Raw genomic sequence first — 27883 nt, 5'->3', positions numbered from 1 at the left:
TGATATTGCAGTGGGTAGATGTATCGCATCTAGTAAGGCATGGATAAGGGATCCGTGCTGAATGTGGGCACCGTGGGAAGTTAAATAACCTCTCTCTCGCCACAGCACGCCGAAGTCATGTACAACTCCGAATGCATAACGTGAATCAGTGTATATGTTGACTTTTTTATTTGTGGCTTGAATACAGGCTTGTGTCAGAGCGATGAGCTCTGCGGCTTGAGCTGACAAGGTATTTATGCGATCAGTTTCAATTATTTCAGTGTCTGTTGTGACTGCGTAAGCAGCCACTAACTCTCCTGTACTTGTTCTCATACATGAACCATCTACATACAATGTCAGGTCTGGGTCTGACAATGGAACATCGGTTAAGTCTTGTCTGGGTTTCGTCGTTATTGTAATAACTTCAATACAGTCATGGGCTAGTGGGTCTGTTCCGATTACAGGTAAAAGTGTGGCAGGATTCAATGTGTTACAACGTCTGATTTCTATATGTGGCTGAAACAATGTTAGTTCGTACCCAGTGAGTCGCGCGATAGTCAAGTGTTGTGTTTGCGTTCTATTTACAAGAACCTCTACTGCATGTGGTACTTGTACTGTCAATAGATGTCCTAACACTATGGCGTCGCTCTGTCTTATTGCTAAAGCTGTCGCTGCCACTGATTTCAGGCACGCAGGCAAAGCCTGAGCTACGGGATCTAATGTACTAGAAAAATAAGCACATGGTTTGTGTGCTCCTGCTTGTTCCTGTGTGAGTACTGACAAGGCAGTACCTTCGCGTTCTGTAACGAAAAGTGTAAACTGTTTACTGTAACATGGTGTTGCTAAAACAGGTGCCTGACATAAAGCTTTCTTTAGGCTTTCAAAAGCTTGTGTATGTTCCTGTGTCCAAGGGAGAACAGTCGATGTGGCTGCCTCCTGTGTTGTCAACTGAATGAGTGGTTTTGCTAGAAATGCATACTGAGGGATCCACTGCCTACAATATGAAGTGAGGCCTATGAAAGCTCGTACCTCCTTTTGTGTCCTGGGTATTGGCATGTTAGCTATTAACTGAATGCGGTCGGGTGTAAGCTGCCTTCCCTCCTTGGACAGCGAGTGTCCAAGATAAACAACTCGCTGGACACAGAATTGCAGCTTAGAAGGGGACACCTTGTGCCCCTTTTCAGCTAGAAATTGTAAAACTGTCAGTGATGCTTTCTCACATTCGGGTTCGCTTCTCGCGGTGATCAGCAGATCATCGACATATTGAAGCAAAGCAGTATTAACTGGCATGCGGATACTGTCGAGTTCTCGTTTCAGTGCTTGGCTATAGATGCTGGGGCTTTCCGTAAATCCTTGAGGTGCGCGGGAGAATTTAAAGCTACGTCCATTTAAACTAAATCCGAACAAATATTGGCTTTCCGGATCTATTGGGACGCTGAAAAAGGCATTCTTGAGATCAATTACAGTAAAGAATGTTGCTTCGGAATCAATAGCTGTCAGTAATGACGAGATATCTGGGACCACAGGGAATTGTGGCACAATGCATTTGTTTAATTCTTAACTACAGAGCACCACCACGGCTGACCACCGGTTCTGCACCTCAGTCTACTGTATACAAAAATATATGAGTCCTGTGCACAATTCTTCCAAAAGTCCGCCGCAGAAGGACTTTACTGATTTACAGATATAAAGACTTTTTTAACGAAAGAGGAAGGTGCACCAGTAAGAAGTCCAAAGCAATATGGAAAGTCCTTATTGTGTTTCTTTAATTCTTGTATATTTTCTTAAAAACAGACATCAGCCAACGCGTTTCGTTCTATAAGACAAGAACTTCTTCAGGGCTCTACTTTAGCGACGTTGGATTCTCGCAAATGTCAATCAGTTTCCACACGATTAATAGATCGTTATTGAAATGAGACTCAGTAATGATGTGTATAACATTGAGTCAAATAAGTATCTTTCAAAAAGTCTAAATGACGTATGAAAATCACTTGAGAGGTATAGTAAAGGATACCAATATGTCCTTTAAGTCGTGACGCCAAGTGGCAGGAGTCTGAATGTTAAATAGACATTTCAGAGCGCTTTTCCGTATACGAAAAGCAGCGAAAAGCTTTTCGCTGCTTTTCGTATACGGAAAAGCGCTCTGAAATGTCTATTTAACATTCAGACTCCTGCCACTTGGCGTCACGACTTAAAGGACATATTGGTATCCTTTACTATACCTCTCAAGTGATTTTCATACGTCATTTAGACTTTTTGAAAGATACTTATTTGACTCAATGTTATACACATCATTACTGAGTCTCATTTCAATAACGATCTATTAATCGTGTGGAAACTGATTGACATTTGCGAGAATCCAACGTCGCTAAAGTAGAGCCCTGAAGAAGTTCTTGTCTTATAGAACGAAACGCGTTGGCTGATGTCTGTTTTTAAGAAAATATACAAGAATTAAAGAAACACAATAAGGACTTTCCATATTGCTTTGGACTTCTTACTGGTGCACCTTCCTCTTTCGTTAAAAAAGCATTTGTTTAATTCGCGCAGATCAATAACCAATCGATATACTGGCGGTGCCTTTGGATCTGTTCGTTTAAGAATCGGAATTATCGGTGAATTACATACATTGGAGTCTGTTTCCACAACCACTCCTTGGGCAATGAGCTCGTCAATGATTTGTAGTAAAGCCACTACAGCATCTGGTGGTAACTTGTATTGTCGCATTCGTGGTAGTACCACTCCTGCCTTTAGTGTGACTCGATATGGTGTAATATTCATGCAACCAACATCAGTAGGGCCTTGTGCCCATAGATGTGTAGGTAAAGTCTGCAGTCGGGGATCCATGTCTCTAGACACATAGTGACCTTTAAAATCACGTAAAAACAATCTTACTCCTTCCGGAGAACAACATATTATAGCTCCTAGAGCTTTCAGTGTTTTTATTCCTAACAAGTTTTCTGGACATGATTTAGTAAGCAATAAATCTGTAGTTCTGGTCAAAGGTCCTATCGTAAGTGGAAGAGGCTGTGACACTTCATTAACAATAGGTTTTCCTGAAAAACCAAGGGAAATATTCTGTGAGCCTGAGAGGGGTGCCCCTGGAACTTCACTACGTTTTATGGTTGTTCGACTTGCCCCTGTATCGAGTAAAAATTTTCTGTCTTGGCCTAATAATTCACTATGTACGTAAGGTCCTTCTTGATCTACAGGGATCTCGATAAGGGGTAAGTCAACTTCCCTCTCTAGGCTGGTTCATGCGTATCATTGGTAATCAGGATAGTCGTACTGTGCGGTCTGGTACAGTTGTCGTGCCGTGGTTTGTGTGGCAGCAACAGGCAGCGCTGGTGCAGCCGGCACAAACTGTATAGACTGTGGTGGAGCTGGCATGGACTGTGCATGCTGCGGGGCTCCTTGTTCATTCTGATTCTGTCTAGGTGGCCGCGGTCTTTCTTTAGTATTACCTATGGCGATATTATGTTTCAAAACTGGACAATCGTGTACGTAATGGCCTGGCTTTTTACAATAGTTGCATGTCCCTTTTACAGGTCCTGTTGAATCACTGGAATGTGTCGTACCCTTTTTATGTCCTTCAGCTGGAACTGTCTGGGAAACTAGCATTTTCATTTTCGTGTCTTTCATGCGTCTGTGTTCATGTTCTTGTTCCTCTCTAATTCTATTGTGATGGTACTGTAACATTTGTAACATTTGTGATGGAGTGTTACCTTGCCAGGTACTCTCGAATTTTAATACTCTATTCTTTACTTGGGGCAGGGCATTTTCTACTAATTTTGTCACAAACAGATGTGGGTATGATTCGCTACTTGCTTTTATGCCACTATTTATACCAAAACATTTTTCAAATCGGGCATAGTAATCACTAGTGTCTTCATCTTGCTTCTGTTTACAGGCTGAAATTGTACCCCAATCTTCCTTTTTCGTAGTTAATAAACGTGGCAGTACCTGTACTAATAAACCTGGTAGCGCTTTAGTTTTATCCCCAAGTCCTGCTCCTGCAGTTCGGGCCTTTTCTTCTGCTTCTAATACTGACCATTCTATCTTTTGGTCTCCTACCTCCCACTCTTTTTCCCTGAGTTTCTCATAAATGCCAGCAGGCATCAATACCTTTAATATTGTCATAATGTCGGGATAGGTATACTCTCCCATGAGTAACATGTCTTTAATTTCTCGGTGGAAACCCGCTGGATCTTTGACATGACTGGGTACCACTTTCTTCATTTCTAACAATTCTATTTTCGATATGGGCGTATATACAAACACGCGTTTAAACTCATTGTCCTCGCCTTTTATTGGGTGTACTTCTCGTAAGGGATTCTGTCTGTCCATGTAATACGTGGTTCTTTCCTTGATGGGTAATGAGACATGTTCTGAGCATACAAAAAGAATGTACTGTTTTCTTGATTCTAGTATTTCTTTAATTAATTTAGTACCTGAACCTTTCCATCTATTCATGAGTAATTCAGTCAATATATCAGGCAAGGGACCAGGATCCGAATGCTGGCTCTGATATAGTATAAGGAGTTGTTGAATCATATAAATCCCAGCTAAACGCTGTTCATCTGGGGTGAGATTCAAAAATGTGCGTGCTACTGTATCATCACTATACTTTCCGGGACTGTCAACCCAATGGACAGCTGACCTGGCTAAATCTTGTTCATCCATAGAATCGAGAAAATGATAACCCCTTCGTTCTCGGAGTAATTTGTCAGCGGCTTGGAACGAATGCTCGTTAGACCTTATATTAATTATAGGTGTTTGGAAATTCCTGTTATTATCTGGACATATCGGACGTATCGGGTCAATAAGACATCTATTATTATTACAAGATCTTCCTCTACCTACATAGGCTATGGTGTCTGACTGTCCTGTGGACAGTCCTGATCCTTCTTCCTCGCTTTGTTCGAACTGGTCTACCGCTAATCTTTCTTCGTGTAGGCGTTCTATTTCTTTACGGATCTTTCGGCACATGGCTATTATACAATTTTGCTTATCATGTCTCCCTTCTGATATATTCTGGCTCCATCTGGTAAGAATTTGCATTGCTTCCGGGTCTACCCCCGGTCGGTCTTGATTTCTGATCACACAATTTATGAGGAAACGTAACAGTTCCCCCTGTATCTCCACTTTCTGGTATTCCATAGCTCTGTTAATACTTTCAGAATCTCGCCCTGTTTGAACAAAATGATATATATTATCTAGATGCGCAGTCATTCCTGGTAACTTCCCTAAATACACTGCGGCTCGTCTGATACGCAATGATGCCATGATCATTTCGTCCTCTTTGCCGGGCACAGGGTCATATCTACAATCTACAAGAAGTTCCTTAAGCGTACGGGCATTTATGAGTTTGGGGGTACGTGAATGTGCTGACTCTTGAAAGGTAAGTTTATTTATTCTGGGTGGCGTAGAAAAAATGTTGGCAGCACCTCCCGTAGCCCCATCTGGGGCATCGGGTGTGAAAGGGTTCGTTGAACGTGATACAGCAACTATAGGTGTGGACACAGCTATAGAAGTAGCTGTAGGAACAGATGCAGAAACAGATGTGCTTGCCGGAATTTGTTGCTGTAGAGATACCGGTACTGGGTCTTGGCGTTGAACCTCCCTAGCAGGCGGTCTATGTGGGGCGGAATTAGCATACTCGGGTGCTGCGTCATCTAAATATGAGGAAAGAAAAACATCTTCTGCGGTTCTAGGATGCCCCTTAGGATGTACCTTTATTGGAAACAATGGGGGTGGCAAGTCTTTTGGTATCTCTGGAGTAGCCTTAGGTAATCCTTCGGCCAGAAGGGGATACATACCATTCATAAGGGCATTTCTTTGTCTGTCTACTTGTTCTGATTTCACTCGGGTACCTTCTTCAATTAACAGATTTTCTCGAACTTTATTTGAATTCTCTCTATTTCTCTCTTCCTGTCGGAGTGCTTTTTCTGTACGTCTATGAGATTCTTTACGCCATAACTCAACGGCGTCTTTCTGTGACTGTCTGACTTTCCTTTTCCATAACTCTTCCTCGACTTTCATGATGCACTCTGCATCCCAGGTCCCCGCTGTGGGCCACCTCTGACTTTCTGGTAATTCCTTGGTGTAGTCTACCCATAAATCAAGAAATAATATAGCGTCTAAGCCATGTTTATGATACATGAAGTACCCTGGAGTGTCCCTAGGAGGAATAGGAACGGCTTCTTCGAGTACCCCTTTTCTTGTTGTGATCTGTCTTAATTTCGAGAAGAGCGGCATATTGAGAACTGATCTGATACTTGGTTTTAAACAAACTTAATACAGTAAACACGATAATGAACAGTCATTCACACCACAATATGCAGAACGTACTTAAAACATTTAACATTTAACATTTACCTGAACAATCAATAATGATGACGATCTAAGGAAAACTTAATCACTAAACATAATACTCGACATTAACTGAATCATTCTGAATTATATATTTGATATACTGCTAAACAGTACAGATACACTGCTGAAACAGTGCAGACCGGATTTGTGTACCCAAACCCGTCTTGACCGGCACAAACTATGTGCACGTCAGAAAGCCTCCCCAGTAATGGTACTCACCGGGTAGCTCGGAAACGGAAGGCCTCGGAAACTGAACTGAACTTGAACCGGACTGGACTCGACTCGAACACTGCGGAGACTGGACTCGACTTGGGACTTCGGAAACTGGTGGGCCTCTGTATACCTCGGATCTTGCTCTCTCAGCTAGGCTCTGGTCGGGATACTTCGCACTTCTCACCGCCTCGTCTGGGTGTTGATCGCAGCCTCAGTCGCCCCCGCTTGACCGGAGGGAGATACAGGAAATCCTGCTGGTACGCGTTATTGTCCGTCCAGCTGTGGCAGGAGACCGGGCCTGCAACTCACCGCCGGCGCGTGAGATGAGAAAGTGTCCCTGTTCGGGCGCCATTCATGTGGTAAATAATTTAATTACCGGGACTTAATTTGATACAGAAACATAATAAAACAGCTCAGTAAATAAGAGGCAGAATCCGGGGTATTAGAGGTTCGGAATGGGCTTTATTCCAATGGTCGATTATAATCGGTTGCTCCAAGTTCCGTCACCACGAAGGTTCAGGAAGTGAAGTACATACATTATTGACAAGAAATCGCTTTTATAGAACATACATTACAATGAAACAAATGCGGGAGGCGTAACAATTGATAAGGAAGATAATAATTCACATGCGTAACCGAAAATGGGCGTAATGAGGAGTAAAAAGGAACATAATTGGTTATGACGTCATATATAGGTGGATCTATAAGATTATACTTGGCATAGATGCGCGCGCAGCAGCATGACGTGTGATTGACGTGCAACTAGGGGGTGAAGGAGACTTGACATTTAGCTCTACATGTGGCGACAGAAGTCTGGAGGGTCAAGTCAACCTAATCCCAAATCATATCTAACATCCTATGTTTAAAGAACTAAGTTATCCAAAAGAGAGGTCTCTTCGAGTAGAATCTTATTCTATACTGACTATACTGACCATTAGTGCGTGTACAAGCGTCTAAGTGTCTACACTAGATGCGAGGGCGGAAATCTTCCATAGCAATAGGGCTATGAATTACTTTCATAAAGACAGAGAAGCCGAGCCTTTGCTCGGTAGCTGGAAGAATGTTTACTTAAACTGCTAGACAGGAATGCATCGGGCAGAGAACGAAACAGATAACTCGGAGGTGAAATACAGTTTTTGGCAGGCAGCAGGCTTCGTGAGCCGCGCAGAGAATGAGACAAAGTTCATGGTCACGGACGCAGGCTCAGACTGGAGCTTTCAAAGGCAGAAGGCAAGAAGAGTTTGATGACAGAATCAGGGCCTACTTGCCTGGACTGTAAAATGGCATAAGTGAACCATATAAAGCCGGTGGCCTTTCATACTTAGGAATGGAATATCCGGCCTATTCATGGCGGATCTGACAGAGGACATGTTGACGGTGGACGCACATGTATTTGCGTCTTCATAACTGGAACTGGAGGGAACATACATGTACTTATGATTCATACATGGAACCGTTGGGGTCCAAGATAGGGGACATAACTGATCAGAAAAATCCATATTTCCACATTGTGTAGGGTCCCTTTAAAGGTTATTCCTCCATCTACGGACCTAATTGCAGACAAACACCTGATCTCCTACTTGCACAGCAGGGAGGTCTATCTCAGTGTTGGCTCACTTTTCTTTTTCCTTGATTACCTGTTTGGAGATGAACCTTGCACACTTCATCATTTTACACAAATACATATACATTTCATCTTTCAGTGCTTGTGCTACAACTACTAAGGCTGCAGTTGCTAGAGCCTGCTCACAGGGATGATATCCTTTTTATGACTGAGTCCAGCAGCCTACTGAAGTATGTGATCGGTTTGTGCCTTAGCGGATACTTCTGTGTGAGGACATCTGTCACCACCTGACCATTGCAATGGCAGAATAAATAAAAACTTCTTGGTGTAATCTGGAGTTCTCAAGACAGGAAAATTTGTTATTTCAGTTTTCAGTGTCTGAAAAGTATCTTTTATCTTTGGTGTCCATGTTGTCCTGTCCTCTTTGTCTCTTGCCTGTTTAGTAGCAGTTAACTAGGGGGCTATTAGCATGCTATAGTCAAATACTCACTGTCTCACATAGTTACAGAGACCCAGAAATTTGTGTAAACCTTAAACAGCTTCTGGCTCTGTCATTTGGCAGATGGAGGCTGCCCTTTCAGGTGTTACATGCCTACCAGATGCTGACAGTAACTGTTCTAAATATTTGCATTGTTACTGGCAGTACTGAATCATCTATCTCTACTTTATAACCTCTCTGGGTAAGAGTGATTAGAAGAGATTTCTCAGTGGGGCTACAAATCAATATATGATCAACATATTGCACTAGAGTGCGTTCAGATTGAAAATTAAACAGATCATTCTTTATCGCTCTGCTGAAAACGCTGGGGGACCTGCAATACCCTTTGGATAAATGAGAGTACAATTACTGAGCCCTGCGACATGAGAACGATGTCAGATAGTGGCCGTCTGGATGAAGAGGAATGCTGAAGAAGACATTCTTAAGATCACTAACTGAAAAATAATTTGCATGCTGGGGATAATTCATCAAGATGAAGGAGGGGTCAGGGACAATCGGGAATTCCAGTACCACTATGTCATTCAAAAGGTGCAGGTCTTGAATAACCCTGGGCGTCGTGCTCCGCTTCGCCCACGGAGTGCACGTAGCGCTGCCTGCTTCACCATTTATGAAGTAGGCGAAGCAGGCAGTGCTACGCACACACCGTAGCGAAGCAGAGCTGCCCGCCACCCGCCTCCCGCCCGCCCTAAATTAAAATAATTAAAAGAAGGTTTAAAGTAAATATAAACCTCTTACCTTCAGCGCGGCGTCCCGGGGCTCCCTCTTCTTGGTGACGGTAACTTCTTCATGCAAATGCGCATGCGGGACACCCGCGCATGCGCATTTCTCGTGAGAAATGCGCATGCGCGGGCGTCCCCGCATGTGCATTTGCGTGAAGAAGTTACCATCAGCAAGAAGAGGGAGACCCGGGACGCCGCGCTGAAGGTAAGAGGTTTATATTTATTTGAAACCTTCTTTTAATTATTTTAAAATTAGGGCGGGCGGGAGGCGGGCAGCGCATAGTGGGGCTACGTGGAGCGCGCGAGTGTGCATAGATTTTGGCACAGTACGCACTGCTCCACGTAGCCCCACTACGCCCACTACGCCCAGACCTGGTCTTGAACCATAAGCCAAGTTTTACCCTTAGCTTTCTTGACTGGGTAAATCGGGGTGCTGCGAGGAGATACTCAAGTGTAAATCACTCCCTCTTCCAGCAATGCCTGTATAATAGGGGCGATGCCCTCATCTGCTTCCTTGGACAGGCGATATTGCTACACCCTGGATAAGAGGGTGCCTTCCTTCAATGTAATCCGATAAGGTGCAGGAGTGCCGATGAGGCCAACATCGTGGTAACCGTTCCTTTACTGAATCAAACATTCTGCTTGGTGGAGGCGTCTGACTTCTCACACTGTCCTCCATGGTATGTACTCTTGAAAAATCATAAATATTCTGTTGGGGTCATCATCAAAAGTTGATCATCCAGTATCTTCCTTACCAACATTCCTTGTTCTAGGAAGATGGCACATGCTCACAAAACATTATCATGGTCACTTGCTATCAGAGCGCCATAGTCCGGTGCTATTTCTAAAGCTTCTATCTGCAATATCAACCCAGCATCTGACAGCCCAGAGTCCTGTCCCTGTTGTCTAAAAAGGAATACTTTGGGCAATTCAACCTCCTCTCTTCCCAGTAACTCTTGTATCTCTTCTATAATGGTGTATACTGCTGTAGTAAATGTCTCCAAATCATTGGGTCGTGCTCTGATTTAGACTCTGGTGGAGTAATTTACTGTTAGTGCCATGATGCTGGAAGGTGAGACCTCAAGGGTGGAACAAAACATGGTACCATCTGGTTAAAAATGAATTGTCATATTTAATTTGGCCATCAAATCTGTTCATCACAAATTAGCTGGGGCAGCTGGAGAGAACAATAAACAGCCATCAATGTGTTTCCCACTTAATTTCCTCTTTACTGGTCTGGTAAAAGGAACCCTTATAACTTCCTTCAAGAATCCCTGTGTGTCCATTGGACTGTTGGAAATCGGAAGACCTCCCTCTCTAAAACACAATATTGTTGGTCCTGTATCTATGAGGAATGCATACTTCTTCTCATTGATAGCTTCCGTCATAGTGGGTTCCTCATCTACCCTGTGAGTTACTGACAAGACTGGACACATAGAAATACTCTATTGGCACCGTAATGTTGTGTATCCTCCCACATGATTGCCTGGAAAGGATTTCCTCTCCTCACAACTACAACCACTTGTCCATTTTGGAGTGGAGTTCCAAGGAGGGGGGCTTGGTAGTTCTGATGAGGTAGTCCCCGCTGTGTTTGGGGTATTGCTGGCTACTCATTTTGCCAGGGTGACTGGGGCACATATATTATTTGTTTATTTTTGTTGTGGCTGTATTGTCATATTTTCTGGTTGACTATACATTCCCATTCTTTATTTGGCTCATCTCATCTTTTCTTGTTAAAGTCTTTAATCAAATGCCCAAACCTCTGACCATAACAACATGACTGAGCCCTTCTTGGAGGATCCGTCCTACCTCTTCCTTCTCCTTGTCCTCCTCTACTACTTCCCCTGTGCCTGTATATCATTCTGCTGTTGCTGTATTGTCATTGGGTGGCCCCTGGGACTGTTCCTACAGACATTACAGTCATCTGAGTTGCTGCTGCCACTACAGCACCTTCCATTGCTTCTTTCTTAGCTAATTTCTGCCACACCATCTGGGCTACTGCTGTCTCTGCTATTTCCTGGTTACTTTTGCTTTTTCTTGCAAAAATTGATTATGTGTGCTTGAATTTCGATCCAGGGCTTGGCTTCCAGTGCCACTACATTATCTACACTGTCCTGAACTTCAGGAGGCAAGCCTTTCTTGACTACATTATAAAACAGGACAACTTTACCTCCTGTCAATTCCTAGCCCTGACCCACCACCTGGGTCCATTTTTCTTTCATCTTATTGATGTATTGTGCAGGATCCTCATTTACTTGTATAGACTGAGCCATGAGGGATCCAATGGCTGGACTATCAGGGTACATTTTCCTCAGCTGATCACATACTAGATCTGACCAGATTAAATAGAGACCCATCACACCTTGTATCAGTGAGGGTCGCATGTCTAATTCTAGCCTTTTGAAATACTGTGTCTGTTTCATACCCTATGAGGGAACTAAGCAGGCATTTTACATCCCCCACTGCCAGTGTTATACCTACAGTTTGTCTTCAAATGATCCATTTCCCTGCTCTCTCCATAAGCAGTGGCAACTGTTTTCTGAGGTTTTCCTTGTCCATTTGTGGCCAAGGAACATAATGGGGTGCCCCAGGTCCCTTACGTATAAAGGGCCTCTGATGCAAATGGGTGGTAGCTCACTGGGGATGGTGCTGTCGAGCATGCTTCTGCTATATATGTAGACATTTTCCCATGTACGGGTAGTCCCAATCTGGATCACCCTCATCATACAGAATGCAATCCTCAGCATTCGTCATGTCATGTAGGTCAAAGAACCCATCTTGTGGCCATATACTCATTTGTGGAGCTAACCACTCAGTCCAGTCTGCTACATTTTCTACAAATGGTGCAACCCTATGCCAACTATTTTCTCCCTCAGCGACAGTCTTCCTGGCAGTGAGATCCTCACTACACAAATTTGATAGGGTACTCATTTGCTGTGCTGGTCTGCTGTGGATTTGCACTCTAACCTTGCTGGATCCCATTCTGGGGTTTGGCTGCCCATGGGTGCTTTGGAATTGTAACCGCTCAAGCTCTGTAGCTCAGATGTTTCTACTTCTAGGGAGCACATAACGCTTTGCCTCCCTTGCATCAGTTGGTTTAGGCCACAGCTTTCCAAACTTTTGATGTTGGTGACACACTTTCTAGACATGCATCATTTCACGACACGGTAAAGCCGTGTAGCGAGCGAGCGTAGCGAGCGAGCCCAAACCACTTAAGAGAACATTTTGAAAAATAGTGGGCAAATGGTGCATTTTCAAGCAAATTTTAGAAAGGAGGAAGGTTAATAAAGCAATTGTGAATCTGTTCTAGCAAAGACAGCGACTGGCAAAACTGGGTGTTAATCAGTTTTTCACTCATTTCCTTTCACCTCTTGTTTTGGTATCTTTTGTCTCCTGATTTATTTCTTGCTTTCTTTATTTCATTTCCAGGGTGAGAGAGTTTTTGATTGGAGTTTGAGAATTCCCACAAATGTATGAGCTTTGGGCTTTCCCAAATTTAAAAGGCTAACCATGGCTTGAGTTTTAGGCTGGAAATGCATGTTTATGGTACCATTGTGATTTGACCCCCCCCCCCAATCAATAAATCTGTCAAATGCATCTTCTTTCAAGTTTTTCTAGTAGTAACTGGAATGGGAGTTAAGGGTGGCTTTGTACAGGCGGATTAGGACACAAAGACAAGGTGAAGGTAGGACCGTACCTCATTGCTCAACACTGCAGCCACACAGAGACGTAGGGGGATGATCAAAACCCCAGGGTTAGAGCTCTGTTTAGAGCATTTCTGGTGCAATTGCGCCGCCAAGAGGAAGGATGAGCCACATGCTCAGCTGATGCGTGAGCTGGTAATTAAACCGGTCCTAGGATGCTTGTTTCCAGTCCAGGGAGGACCTGGCTTGGCAGTTCGGGCTGGACTGTTCCCATGGGGCACAGGGTCAAGACTGATTTGCATATGGCTGGGTTCAAACTGGAATGGCATGGTGAGCAAAAAAACGATGGATTTAGGCCCAGATCTCTGTACTGGGGTGAATGTATGACATTGTTCTGCATTCTGTCCATCAATTGTTGTTTTTGCGGTAATTAAACTACGGCAGCACTTCTTTCTGTTAGCCTTCGCTCGCAGTGCACACCTTGAGGAAACGAAGAAAACAAGGAGTCCGGTTTTTCTGCTGCTGCGGCTTTCCTCGGGAGAAAGTGTCTCTCATACTCATTGAAATATCACTCATCATAACCCTGAAATTATGAAATCTTCACACATGGCAATCTGAAACCTCGGCAGCTATGCTCATCGCGTGACACACCCACACAAGTCAGGCGACACGGTACTGTGGGCTTTAGACAGTCTCCATGTGCCTCTTTTGTAGTCTAAGTTAATGAGTGCTCTCTCTTGGATATCATAGGTAGGGTGACTTGCTTCTGGGGTTTGAAGCAGGTCACCCATGCTCTCAACACGCTGGTGTATAGATTCTATCCTGTCCGCAAACTTACCAAAACTTCACTGAGTTTCTCCTGTAAAGTCATCGTCATATCCTTCTCTTCATTTCACTTGTCTCTTCTCCTCTCACTGCATGATAGGCAGTCCAGCACACTCTCTAGTGAGACGATTACTCTCCCCTTCTCCTTTTACCAAGGGGATAGACTATCTTTAGTCCTTCTATGCTCATGTACCCTTTCTTGAGCTATTGGCTGTTGTGTCATGTCTACAGTCCTATGCACATAGTCACTCCATCCTGCATTCCCTACATCCCTTTGCTGTGGTGTAGACACTCATTCTCTAATTACTATACCTGTAGTATCCCTTTTCTGAAGCAACTGTGAGATTGCTGATGATATATGTGACTGGTCATCACTGCCCCCTGAACTCTGTTCTTTGTTGTTATCCTGCTGGAGAAAGACTGGATCTAGATGCAATATGAACTGCAACTCTAATTGCAATGAAAAGTGGGGATCCCCTACCATGGTTTGCTGCCTAAGAGTTCTTGCCTTCTTTGGCTTTCGTATTTGTGGGGTTACCTTGAGGGTTGCTGTCAGGTAGCGTGGAGGTATTCCAATTTCAGGGTTCTCAAACCCTACTGCAACTTCTTGCAGCTGCACTAGTGGGTAGATGGTTGCACAAACAATGAAGTTGTGTGAAGTCCTTTGTGTGAAGGCAGGGCAGAGGCACACCTAATCCTTGTATTGTATGGCTGTCTGGGAGGAATAAACAAAGTTCAACTGCCAACTGCCCCCAGACATGTGACAAGAATTTTAAATTGCAATTTCCCAGACACCAAACATGCTACTTGCTCCTAATCAAAAGTTAGCACTTATTAAATGTAATAAGGGAACCCAATGTTATCCTATGGGAGAAGTAGATTTCATAGTCGTGAAATACACATTTTTTCACTAAGTTTGGGTCTCTAACCCCTCATCAGCATGAGTCCGCTGAGAGGCTGTGGCCTGCCTGAACTCAGAAGTTAGTCCCAAACAAGTATGGTCTCATCTTCCTCAGTGACCAGGTTAGAGCACAACCTTCCCTCTCAATAGCACTCCACCTCTGTTCCCTGCAGGACATTTTAGGAATTTTTGGAGGCCATGGGCAAAATGAATTTTGGGCGTCCATGTTTGGAACAGCTTTGAATTTATCATCCATTTTCAGCTTTTAATGCTCATTTTGCCAAGGTCACTGAGAGTGCACAGACACACTGGTTCAAATTATAAATGTGTTTACATCTAATATTCAGGGATAGTGGTGTGTCTTTCCAGGATTGTAATGTAGCAGTAGCTTACATACATTATTGTAAATAATCACTGCAACCCACTGCCATTTCCTATATGTGAGGTCCTGGTTTGATCTAAAATGATTTTTTAGTGGCTGTTGCATGGTGCTGAAAAACCTAAACACATAATGTCTCTGCAAAATGTCTGTAATAGACTTCCATACATCACATGTATTAAAAAATAAATTAAAGGAAACTAGTATTTAAAAAAATCTATGTTTAAGAGTTATTTGAGGTCACCAGGGCAGGAATGTGTGGAAAACAGAGCCGGATCAATCAGGGGGCCCATTTTTCCCATGCCTCAAAATGTTTCTGGTTCCCTGGGAAGTATCACCCTGGAGATGAAAGCTACATGTTGGTCTAGGCCATCCTCATTCAACTGCAGTAACACTGCCCCAATGCCATACCCTGAGGCATCAGGCCAGAAACGTTTTAAAGGTATGGGCAAAGTAAGCCCTGGACCAGGGCCCACCCTATCAGGAGGGCCCCAGATCGAGCCGGCCCTGGTCTGCAGAGTGTCTTTCCCTAATGGCCTTGAATAATAGATTGCTTTAAATACCGTTTTCCTTTAATACATTTTTTATGTGGGTGATTTATGGGAGTCTATTACAAACATTTTGCAGGGAAATGTTTCTCATCACAATGCAGCATCAATTAAAAAAATCTTTTAGATCTAAAGAGGACCTCATATATGAAACATGGGGGGGGTAACAAATATTATTTGCAACAATATTAGTTTGCTGCTGCTGTCAGGTTTAGTGACATGCAAACCCATGTCACTAAACCTGAACATTATGGTCCATATTTATGAAATAGAAATGTAGCACAGCAAGTCACCTTGTCATGCTGCACTGTGCTGTGTTACAGGGAGAGGGCAGAAATGTGCTGGATTCATCACAATCCGATGCATTCCTTAATTTCCGCAGTGCTGGTGCACAATGGTTTGCCTAGCGCAAACGTTGGCACCCTGGCACTATGGTGCAAGTGCACCTGTTTGCATGTAGAATTGTTTTTGTACAGGAAGGGGCACCTTCCTGCACACAAACAGTCCCCTGAAGCATATTCTTATATCTATGTGTGCTGTAGAAAGAGAAAGTAATGAGGAGAAATACACATTTTTCTCCTCATTACTCCTCCCCTGAGAAGGCATAGGATTTTAGTGCATCCCAAGGTGTACAAGTAATGTTAAATCTGGGAATGCGTAAAAGTCCATGAGTGTTGCTGGGAACACCCACCCAACACCTATGGAACACCTTCCCAGGGCAGAGTAATACAATGCAGTGATGCGCGCTGTGCTGTGTTAGTCCTGATGTATCAAGTCACTCAGCGCCACACAGAGTGGCCTTGCATGGCATGACAAATCACATTTGGGGGTTGCGTTGGGCATGTGCCACGTTGCATGCTGAAAATGCAACTCAGCTCCCTTGATAAATAGGGCCCTTAGAATTTGGATCCAGGTGCCTGTGCACATGGGCAATCAGCAATAGAGAGACAATAGTAACAACATGGGATTTAGCCAAAATTGTGCTTTAAATCCTGGCATGCCAGGAAACCTTTTAAAACTTAAGCATAGAGCTTCAAAAGATTGACCCACCACAAATGCGGGTCCATTGCTCCTCAACGCCACAAGCAAACAACATGACAGTCCAACTAACACAGCAGTAAGGCACTGGGTTCCAAGTGGGGGGTGATATGCGCAGATCAATTCTTGACAAACTTACAAAAACTACAATAGTGATATTCCCGACATCAAGTCACATTGGCCAGTACCGGCAGCACCAGCAGCATCCTACAGCGGAAGCAATCCAGAAATGCCATGGACCCCCAGCGACCAAGATATTAACTGGTCCTGATTGAAACATCTCAGCGTTAGAGCAGGACAGTATTAACATTTGCTCCTGGGACATCCATGGCTTTGAGAAAATGCTGCAATATGGAGACACAATGTCATTTCTACAAAATGTTTATATCACACAGGAAACCTGGAATTTAAAGCCAATGCCAATAGTTAACTATGTTGCACATAATGTGAGATTTTTTTGTTTGGTGTGTGATGTTCCTCAATCGAAAAGATCTGAAATTATGTGCAACTGGGGTGGGGTGGGTCTTCTCCACATACTCCTCTACAAAATAACTGGATACAAAAAACAAAGGTAGAACCGCTTCATAACATAAATGTTTACATCCTTGCGTGAGAAGCAAAGAAGAAGGGAAGGAAGGCTACCCTGTCTGAGTTAATAAAGCCACTACATACTTTACACCAACAATCACTCCCTTCCATTTCAAGAAAACTTCCTTACTAACCTCAATCAAAGTATTATTAAATGGAGCAATCAACAACATGCCATCAATCTACGAAAGCAGCTAGAAAAACTAGTTCTAAAGATGCTGAACGGCAACACGAGGGAGGACATCCAAGCATCAATAATCTTCCTCAGTTGTACGATGACATCAAAAATAGACTTCACGCTAATTAGCAAAAAAGGTTTCCCACTGGTAAGTCAATTTGAAGTCATCCCGCTCAGAGAATGAAAACTTCTAACAAACCCTTAGAATTGAACGTAAGTTTCATAAGTTGAGTCCAGCAAATAAGTTAGTCTCCAGTCCAGTCAGCTATAACATAGAAAGGCTAAAATGGCATGGCTCAGGGATTGAGGAGATCATGGCAGAGGTTTATCGCAGAGTATGAGTACCAGAAGATGCAACAACAGTAGAAGTCCAACATGAAGAGGCCTGGGCAATGCTAAGCAAGATCCTACTGACAAAATGTCTGTCCAGAACAGTACCACATGTGAGTACAAAAGGAATATGCACAAAAGGGGGAATAGGAAGACAAAGCAGGTACAGCACCGATCTGCATAAGCGAACATCACAAATACAAGAGAAGTGAGAAGAATACCGGTTGACATAATAAAAAAAGGGAAGAGGGTGTGAAAAAAACTCATTATGAAACTTGAGAATGTAAAAAGAAGCTAACAAGAAGGAATCTGGAAGCAAGCTCTTATGGACCAGCAAATTACCAAACAGCAAGGAATTCTGGCAAGCGATAAATGGAGTGGAAGGGGAAAGGCTCAACATCAAAACTTGGAGATTGTGGTAGAGGTTTGAGAAGCCCATATCCGCAAAATGTATGCTCTGCCAGCCAACCACCTGAAGGAAGAGGGCAGACAAAACAGACATTTACTGATACCCCTGCAGGCAGAAGATAACAGGGAGTCCCAGGAGGCAAAGCAAGTATCGGCAACCCACAGCAACCAAACGGACCCCTCAGAAATTCAGAGTAGCTTGAGCAACAACCCGGGTCAGATCAGGTATGGGGACAATCACAAACTTAACAGCACTTACCATCTTAGCTGAAAAAGCAAAACAATGTAAAACCCGGTTCTTTCCATGTTTCTTTGATCTTGTTGGCCTTTGACCCGGTCCCGCACGGCTAAATTTGGTAAAAACTGGCAGAATTGGGCATCGCAAGTAATTTGTTAAGTGCAATCTTATCATTGTACGAAGAGACTTGGGCTCAGTTCAAATTAGGGATGGCAACAAAGTCACAGAAAAAATAGATACTATGAATGGACTGAAACAGGGATACATACTAGCCCCAAGTCTGTTTAAACTATACCTAGCTGACTTTGAAAGCTATCTTCCGCAAAAGGAAAGTCATCCCCAAACCTTGGCAATGGAGAAAATTGGGTGACTACAGTATGTCGACAACATTGTCCTTTTGAGACAAATGGCAATTGGTATTATAAAACCATTAGAACCATTAGAAGGTGCTATCTCTGAGTGTGACCCTGTTGTTGTTGTTGCATGTCCATTCACAGTTTCCTCTGATGCAATGCTAGGAGTGGAGGAAGGTGCTATCTCTGAGTGTGGCCCTGTAGTTATTGCTGTATGTCCATTCACAGTCTCCGCTGTTGCACTGCTGTGTGTGGAGGAAGGTGCCATCGCTGAGTGTGACCCTGTAGTTATTGCTGCATGCCCATTCGCGGTCTACTCTGACGCACTGCTAAGAGTGGAGAAAGGTACTATCTCTGAGTGTGACCCTGTAGTTGTTGTTGTATGCATATTCACTGTCTCCTCTGATACACTGCTAGGAGTGGAGGAAGGTGCTATCTCTGAGTGTGACCCTGTAGTCATTGCTGTACATCCAGTCACGGTCTCCTCTGACGCACTGCTAGGTGTGGAGGAAGGTGCTATCTCTGAGTGTGACCCTGTAGTTATTGCTGTATGTCCATTCACGGTCTCCTCTGACGCACTGCTAGGAGTGGAGGAAGGTGCTATCTCTGAGTGTGATCCTGTAGTAATTGCTGTATGTCCATTCACGGTCTCCTCTGACGCACTGCTAGGAGTGGAGGAAGGTGCTATCTATGAGTGTGATCCTGTAGTCATTGCTGTACATCCATTCACGGTCTCCTCTGACGCACTGCTAGGTGTGGAGGAAGGTGCTATTAGTGTGACCCTGTAGTTATTGCTGTATGTCCATTCACGGTCTCCTCTGACGCACTGCTAGGAGTGGAGGAAGGTGCTATCTCGGAGTGTGACCCTGTAGTTTGTTGCGGGGATTCTGCTTATGCACAGAACTATGCGCAGGAAACCAGGACCTCAGAGAATTGTGGTGTACCAGAAACTCCCCTCAGAACCAAGAACCCCGACTAGCTTAGTGTCCCATTCGTTATCCGAGATTTAGCTCGGCGGTCCCAATGTATAGACAACCCAGAACAAGCGACTTAGATATTCTCAGGAGTGGTGGGAATCCGAAATACCTGTTGGTATCTATATATCAGTCCACAACAGAATAACAAAGACACGGTAAAGTTTAAAGAGTTTATTTTATAAACCTTGTGTCCTAAGATGCAGTACTTTGGCTAACATAAGCAGACAAATGGTTAAGATCAGAACCATCAGCATTGTTACAATACCATAGAAAATGAAAGGAGCAATCATAATAATAATGACAGTGGAAAGCAACCACCCTCCTTTCTCTAGCAACTAATAGGTTATTATTAGACTAATAGAAGGTCTCTTAGGCTTGCATGGGGGACCCCATACCTTATGGATCAGCTTAGTGGAATCACATCACAGGATCAGCTAGGCTCTCTCCTGCAACAGCTCTTCGTTTCGAATGCCTCTAAAAACATGCTGCTCTGTAATATTAAAGGACTCGTCTTTCAGGTATTGGCAGCTGTATGCATGTTATGGCTAAGAAGTGGTACGATCAACCTGAACACAGCAACCTGCACCGTCTAGTGACCCAGACTCGTTCCTTACACGGTGTACAGACCAAGGTCACTGCTCACTGTTAAGGATGTTAAACAACAGATGGTTCTCATGTGAAGCAAAGTCGAGTCAGCAGTTCTCAAATGAATAACATGTAACAACAGTGTCGCGTGCAAAAGCAGCAGAAGCGGCAACCTGGCTTTCTAACAGCTGACGCGGTTGTGCTAACTTAGCATTGTACATAGGGAGTGGCTAACCCATACTACAAGTTATTGCTGCATGCCCATTCACGGTCTCCTCTGACACATTGCTTGGTGTGGAGGAAGGTGCTATCTATGGATTTGACCCTGTAGTTATTATTGCACGCCCATTCACTGCCTCCTGTGACGTACTGCTAAGTGCAGAGGAAGGTGCTGTCTCTGAGTGTGTCCCTGTCACTATTGTTGCATGCCCTTTCACGGTCTTCTCTGACGCACTGCTAGGTGTGGAGCAAATGCACAATAGCATCCGGCCTTGCACTGATCTAAAGTCTGTTACCTCTGTAGGAAACAACTCTAACTTAAGATGTTATTACAAACATACTCTCTCTGCTTTTCTGAGGCAAGGGTTGGAGACAGACAATAGAAACAAAATGAAGGTTAATCCTATTCACTGTTATAAAATCTTAATTGAAAAAACGAAGGGCCAAATGTATCAAATATCCATTTTACATTCCTTAAATAGCGAATTTTAGGTAATCGTTATTGAAGGAACACAAAATGGTATGTAAGAAAATAGCGATTACCTGAGAGCGATTCCTAAAGATTTGCAATCCAAATTAGGTAATTGCTATTAGCTAATACTCCTCCATACGTTCCCATGGGTCTAAAGGCCCATAGGTTATGAACGGTTTTGCATTAGCTAATTTGCAAATTCCTAATTAGTAATCGCTAATAAGGTATTGCAAAACCAAGTGTGTCTGGGGTCCAAAGGCCCCACTGAAGCACCCCCCAAAAGAGTTTGCACATCGAGTTCATACATGCCCTAGGGCCATGTGTGCACTACATGGTACTTTAAAAAATGCATTTTTGTGCATTTTACAAAATTTCATATGGTCACAATCGACTTGTAGTCGATGGTAGCAGCATTTCCTAAATGCACAGTTTGCATCTAGAAATTGCTTGGTACATGTGCTTACAAAATCGCAAGTTGTGAGTCCCTATTTGCAGTCACAATTTTATGCAATCGCCATATTTGGCAATTGCCTAAAATTGCTACTACAAACCCTTGATACATCTTTTTTGATGGCTAGTTTGCATTCACAAATGGTCGAATTTAGCGATTCACACAGTTTGCCAATGCAAAATGATTTCATAACTGTGGCCCAAAGTCATTTCAACATTGTGGTGTGCCAACAAGAAACTAGTCTAAGGGTCCCCAAAGAGGACAGAAGGAAACATCTGAGAAAAACTCAGCTGAATAGGATCAGAGAGTATAACGTAAATCCAGAAACGTATCTAAAGCATGTAAGAATGTTACTGAAAACGGGCGTGCGAACACAACGGATGCATTGTAGCATTTGGCACAAACAAATTGCATTTTACAAGAAGTATCACAACACAAAGTTTCTAAAGGTAAAGGCAATTTATAGCGTGTAAATTGGGTACAAAGTCTCCACGAAGAGATGTAGCCATACCTGGGAAAATATGGGGCAATCCCGTAAAGTAGCTCTCAGTAACAGGAGGCAGACAGGAACACTTGCCACTGTGCCCAGCTGCAATGCCATACCTACACTGCACATCATAGCAACACTGCCCACTGTTCTCACGAGCCCTGGCACACTTTATTCTGACATGAGAATATTGTTGTGCTTATCAGAGTTACCGTACTTAACCAGGACTCATCTTTAATGAAGGCCCCTGGGCTCGACCCCATAGTCTTAAGTGCCTGGCCCCATGGCAGCACTTCATGCTGGGCACATCAAAATAGCCCTACTAACCTGGGGTCCATAGGAACTCTACCGCTGCACACACCACTACTGCCACACTTAATTGGAGGTTATTACCATTCCTAAAGCGGGCCCCATAGTAAACAATGCCTTCTGCATACTAGTACGTTATGTTTTTTATGGTATGATATGATATGTTATGTTATGTGAATTTCTAAAGTGGTTTACTGGCCCAGGAGAGGGGCTTCCAGGCGCTGATCATTGATGTGACAAGGCAGAAAAAAGTGTGCCCGGGCATCATAGAGAGGCTGAGAGCAGCAGGCCTTCGATTGCTTCCGAAAGCTCGAGTGGTATGAGATCTTTCTTGACTGAAGAGGCAGATAGTCCAGAAGGCCGGAGTCAGACTCGGAAGGCGCGTCCTCCCATCCTGGCCCTCCTGATGAGAAGGCTGGAGCCAGACTCGGAAGGGGCGTCCTCCCATCCTGGCCCTCCTGATGAGAAAGCCGGAGCCAGACTCAGAAGGGGCGTCCTCCCTTCCTGGCTCTCCTGATGAGAAGGCTGGTGCCAGACTCGGAACGGGCGTCCTCCCATCCTGGCTCTCCTGATGAGAAGGCCGGAGCCAGACTCGGAAGGGGCATCCTCCCATCCTGGCTCTGCTGATGAGAAGGCCGGAGCCAGGCTCGGAAGGGGCATCCTCCCATCCTGGCTCTCCTGATGAGAAGGCCGGAGCCAGACTCGGAAGGGGCGTCCTCCCATCCTGGTTCTCCTGATCAGAAGGCCGGAGCCAGACTCGGAAGGGGCGTCCTCCCATCCTGGCTCTCCTGATGAGAAGGCCGACGCCGGATTTGGAAGGGGCGTCCTCCCATCCTGGCTCTCCTGATGAGAAGTCCGGAGCAAGATTTGGAAGGGGCGTCCTCCCATCCTGGCTCTCCAGATGAGAAGGCCGGAGCCAGACTCAGAAGGTGCGTCCTCCCATCCTGGCCCTCCTGATGAGAAGGCCGGAGCCAGACTCGGAGGGGGCGTCCTCCCATCCTGGCCCTGCTGATGAGAAGGCCGGAGCCAGACTCGGAGGGGGCGTCCTCCCATCCTGGCTCTCCTAATGCGGGGACAAGGGCCCAATCCAAGTGTGAGAGTGTGAGGCTCCAGTAGGCAGATATGGCCCCATCAAGGCAGCCACACTGGGGCCCTGCTTGTAAAGGGTCCTTACGAGCGAGACATAGAGCTCTGAACTGCGCACGCGTCTCGATGGGCAGCCAATGAAGCTTGCCGAGGAGTCGAGAAATGGAGCAGACTTTGGGCCTGAAGGAATTTACTCACTCGAGCTCCCGCTGAGTATTCCCATTCGCATTTGGGGCACCTGCCCGCTGTGCTCATGGGTAAAGCCATGTGTGACCTCCGGCGCTCTCTCTGCTATACCCTCATCATCTTGCTGGTGTACTCTCCTGAACGTATATCAAGAGCGAGACTGGAGTCCAGGGGCTCTCCCAGAGGCCTCTCTGCTCAGTATGTACTCCTCGCGCTTCTTGCAATGGAGGCATGGCCTCGCGCATCACACAGGTGTCCTCTCACTGCAGAAGGCGAAAATGAGGCACGCGCATTCAGATGGCTTCGATTTTGTTCTTATGATTTTATATTAAATTCAAAACTTTTTTTTACAGTTATTGTAAAGCCAGGAAAGTGTGAGAAGATCGCTCAAGCGCCATGTTTTGCACCAGATGTGAATGCATGCGACACTGACGATGACTGCCCCAGGGATCAGAAGTGCTGCCAGGTGCATTGCATGTACAAGTGCACGGATCCTGTGACAGGTACATGTGTTTCGATGTTGAACTGTCTGATGTTGGTGTAAAATAATGACTTGTATCTCAGCTGAGCCTGACCTTGAAAGGGGCGGTCTCATCCTGCACGTGCGAAAAGCCCTACTTGTAATATTCACGATACTGCCCTACTTCTTCTACCTGGAACATGGAACTGAGTGCCCAGAGTGAACATCTGCCGAGAAGCTCCTACATGTGTACTTCTTATGCGTGCTACACAACTGGCCACAGCAACAATTCTAGGTTTATGATTTATGTTAAACGCTCCTTCCTCAAGAGAGTGTGAGGGAATGCACCGAGCTGCACTAACAGGGTTCACTTTGGTAAAAGTTGGTAGAAGATCACGTCCAGATGTGGTCAGCTCTGCAGCTACAGGCAGCCTTGCAGTGTAGTTCTGCCATGCTTGCTCACCCTGGAGTGTGGCTTGCCTGGGGATGAGCTCCTTCATCCCTGAAGGGATGTGCTCCACATTTGCACATCACTGACCAGGCCACGTGCAGGGGCCTCAGGAAGAAGCTCCCGCAGACCCCTGGCTGACCATCTTGTGCCTCAAGCATCCACTCAGAGCGTCCGAATGAGTCTTACAATCTTATATTCCAACTCCTTTTTTAGACTCCGACTCTGAGAGCGCTCCTTCTACCTATTCAGGGGAGGGTCACCGTCCCATATGTAATAGTAATGATGTCACTACACACTGTAGAGCCATCGCTCAGATCTACAATCGGAAACATCATTTAATCCTATTTGCTCTATGATCTGGTTGAAGTGGCTGCAATATCTGAATAAACAATGACTTCCAAATTTCTAAGAATGGATTTTTTGGGGTTCATTACCCAAAACATTAACCACAATTCTGGCAAGATTCTTGAGGATTATGGGGCATTTTTCTGAGCTCTGAGAGAGCGCCTTACACATTAGAGTGCTTATCCCTCAAGACACGAGCCTGGCACGGATCAGTATGACAACATTTACTTCACCCATCACCTGCTCGCCCCTTCCCTAGGAGGGTTCATAACATGGCAGGCGTGCGAGGGTGGACAGCAACAATCAGAGAAACTACTGTTAGAGCAGATTTATTAATTCAACTCTTAATGTTAATTTCTGTATGTTTGCGGGAGCATTACCAAGCTGCTAACCAGAACTACCAGGCCTTTCTGCTTTGCAATGACAGTCGCACACAGCATGAGTTTTAGATGAGTGAAGGTTCCTGTTTGCTTGTTACTCTCTCCACAGTTTCTTCCTTATTAAACAGACGTGTAGTGCTGTGCAGACACAAAACGCCATTCTTTTATGTTGTGTCCTCTCAGGCAGCCCCAGGAGACCTCGAGCACCCCCTCAGTATCCTCCCCGGTCCTGGAGGCTGTCAGCGAGGTTGCTAGGTGAGGTTCTGCTGTGTGTGTCGATTGTGCAGTTGCAGATATATTAGCACCTGTTGCTGTGTATTTGTTCCCTGCACGTGTCTCAAGAGCTTTTGGACACCTCCTACACAGCAACATAGATCTAGTGTAGAAAACAATTCATAAACCTGTGCATGGGAAAATGTATTTGCGATCAGCTGATAAGAGGGCATCAGCACATGTCTGAGCGTGGACTTTGGTGTACAGTAAACAGCCAACATGTGAACTCCTTGTGCAGTCTGTTGATTCCAACAGCTGGCCCTCGCCCAGCCTGCACCTCCCTTCCTAATGGAACTGCTTGTGCAGTCTGTTGATTCCAACAGCTGGCCCTCGCCCAGCCTGCACCTCCCTTCCTAATGGAACTGCTTGTGCAGTCTGTTGAATCCAACAGCTGGCCCTCGCCCAGCCTGCACCTCCCTTCCTAATGGAACTGCTTGTGCAGTCTGTTGATTCCAACAGCTGGCCCTCGCCCAGCCTGCACCTCCCTTCCTAATGGAACTGCTTGTGCAGTCTGTTGATTCCAACAGCTGGCCCTTGCCCAGCCTGCACCTCCCTTCCTAATGGAACTCCTTGTGCAGTCTGTTGATTCCAACAGCTGGCCCTCGCCGAGCCTGCACCTCCCTTCCTAATGGATCTGCTTGTGCAGTCTGTTGATTCCAACAGCTGGCCCTCGCCCAGCCTGCACCTCCCTTCCTAATGGAACTCCTTGTGCAGTCTGTTGATTCCAACAGCTGGCCCTCGCACAGCCTGCACCTCCCTTCCTAATGGAACTGCTTGTGCAGTCTGTTGAATCCAACAGCTGGCCCTCGCCCAGCCTGCACCTCCCTTCCTAATGGAACTGCTTGTGCAGTCTGTTGATTCCAACAGCTGGCCCTCGCCCAGCCTGAACCTCCCTTCCTAATGGAACTGCTTGTGCAGTCTGTTGATTCCAACAGCTGGCCCTCGCCCAGCCTGCACCTCCCTTCCTAATGGAACTGCTTGTGCAGTCTGTTGAATCCAACAGCTGACCCTCGCCCAGCCTGCACCTCCCTTCCTAATGGAACTGCTTGTGCAGTCTGTTGATTCCAACAGCTGGCCCTCGCCCAGCCTGCACCTCCCTTCCTAATGGAACTGCTTGTGCAGTCTGTTGATTCCAACAGCTGGCCCTCGCCGAGCCTGCACCTCCCTTCCTAATGGAACTGCTTGTGCAGTCTGTTTATTCCAACAGCTGGCCCTCGCCCAGCCTGCACCTCCCTTCCTAATGGATCTGCTTGTGCAGTCTGTTGATTCCAACAGCTGCCCTCGCCCAGCCTGCACCTCCCTTCCTAATGGAACTGCTTGTGCAGTCTGTTGATTCCAACAGCTGGCCCTCGCCCAGCCTGCACCTCCCTTCCTAATGGAACTGCTTGTGCAGTCTGTTGATTCCAACAGCTGGCCCTCGCCGAGCCTGCACCTCCCTTCCTAATGGAACTGCTTGTGCAGTCTGTTGATTCCAACAGCTGGCCCTCGCCCAGCCTGCACCTCCCTTCCTAATGGAACTGCTTGTGCAGTCTGTTGATTCCAACAGCTGGCCCTCGCCCAGCCTGCACCTCCCTTCCTAATGGAACTGCTTGTGCACTCTGTTGATTCCAACAGCTGGCCCTCGCCGAGCCTGCACCTCCCTTCCTAATGGAACTGCTTGTGCAGTCTGTTTATTCCAACAGCTGGCCCTCGCCCAGCCTGCACCTCCCTTCCTAATGGAACTGCTTGTGCAGTCTGTTGATTCCAACAGCTGGCCCTCGCCCAGCCTGCACCTCCCTTCCTAATGGAACTCCTTGTGCAGTCTGTTGATTCCAACAGCTGGCCCTCGCCGAGCCTGCACCTCCCTTCCTAATGGATCTGCTTGTGCAGTCTGTTGATTCCGACAGCTGGCCCTCGCCCAGCCTGCACCTCCCTTCCTAATGGAACTGCTTGTGCAGTCTGTTGAATCCAACAGCTGGCCCTCGCCCAGCCTGCACCTCCCTTCCTAATGGAACTGCTTGTGCAGTCTTATGATTCCAACAGCTGGCCCTCGCCCAGCCTGCACCTCCCTTCCTAATGGAACTGCTTGTGCAGTCTGTTGATTCCAACAGCTGGCCCTCGCCCAGCCTGCACCTCCCTTCCTAATGGAACTGCTTGTGCAGTCTGTTGATTCCAACAGCTGGCCCTCGCCCAGCCTGCACCTCCCTTCCTAATGGAATTGCTTGTGCAGTCTGTTGATTCCAACAGCTGGCCCTCGCCCAGCCTGCGCCTCCCTTCCTAATGGAACTGCTTGTGCAGTCTGTTGATTCCAACAGCTGGCCCTCGCCCAGCCTGCGCCCCCATTCCTAATGGAACTGCTTGTGCAGTCTGTTGATTCCAACAGCTGGCCCTCGCCCAGCCTGCACCTCCCTTCCTAATGGAACTGCTTGTGCAGTCTGTTGATTCCA

The 27883-nt window shown here is 45.6% G+C and overlaps 1 protein-coding gene across 2 annotated transcripts in view; it reads left to right on the top strand.

Moving 5' to 3' along the window:
* Positions 1 to 27883, top strand: part of LOC146822197 (uncharacterized) — a 331935-nt gene that overhangs the window by 117288 nt on the left and 186764 nt on the right. For both annotated transcript variants that reach the window (XM_085609434.1, XM_085609435.1), the window contains exon 4: positions 23902 to 24051. In XM_085609434.1, the coding sequence (XP_085465560.1) occupies positions 23902 to 24051 (150 nt within the window). The remainder of the gene's footprint in view (positions 1 to 23901; positions 24052 to 27883) is intronic.

Source organism: Triturus cristatus, chromosome 6 (genome assembly GCF_964204655.1).
Source record: "Triturus cristatus chromosome 6, aTriCri1.1, whole genome shotgun sequence".
Lineage (NCBI taxonomy): Eukaryota > Metazoa > Chordata > Amphibia > Caudata > Salamandridae > Triturus > Triturus cristatus.
The sequence above is the reverse complement of the archived record's forward strand: the minus strand, read 5'-3'. Positions and strand labels throughout refer to the sequence as shown.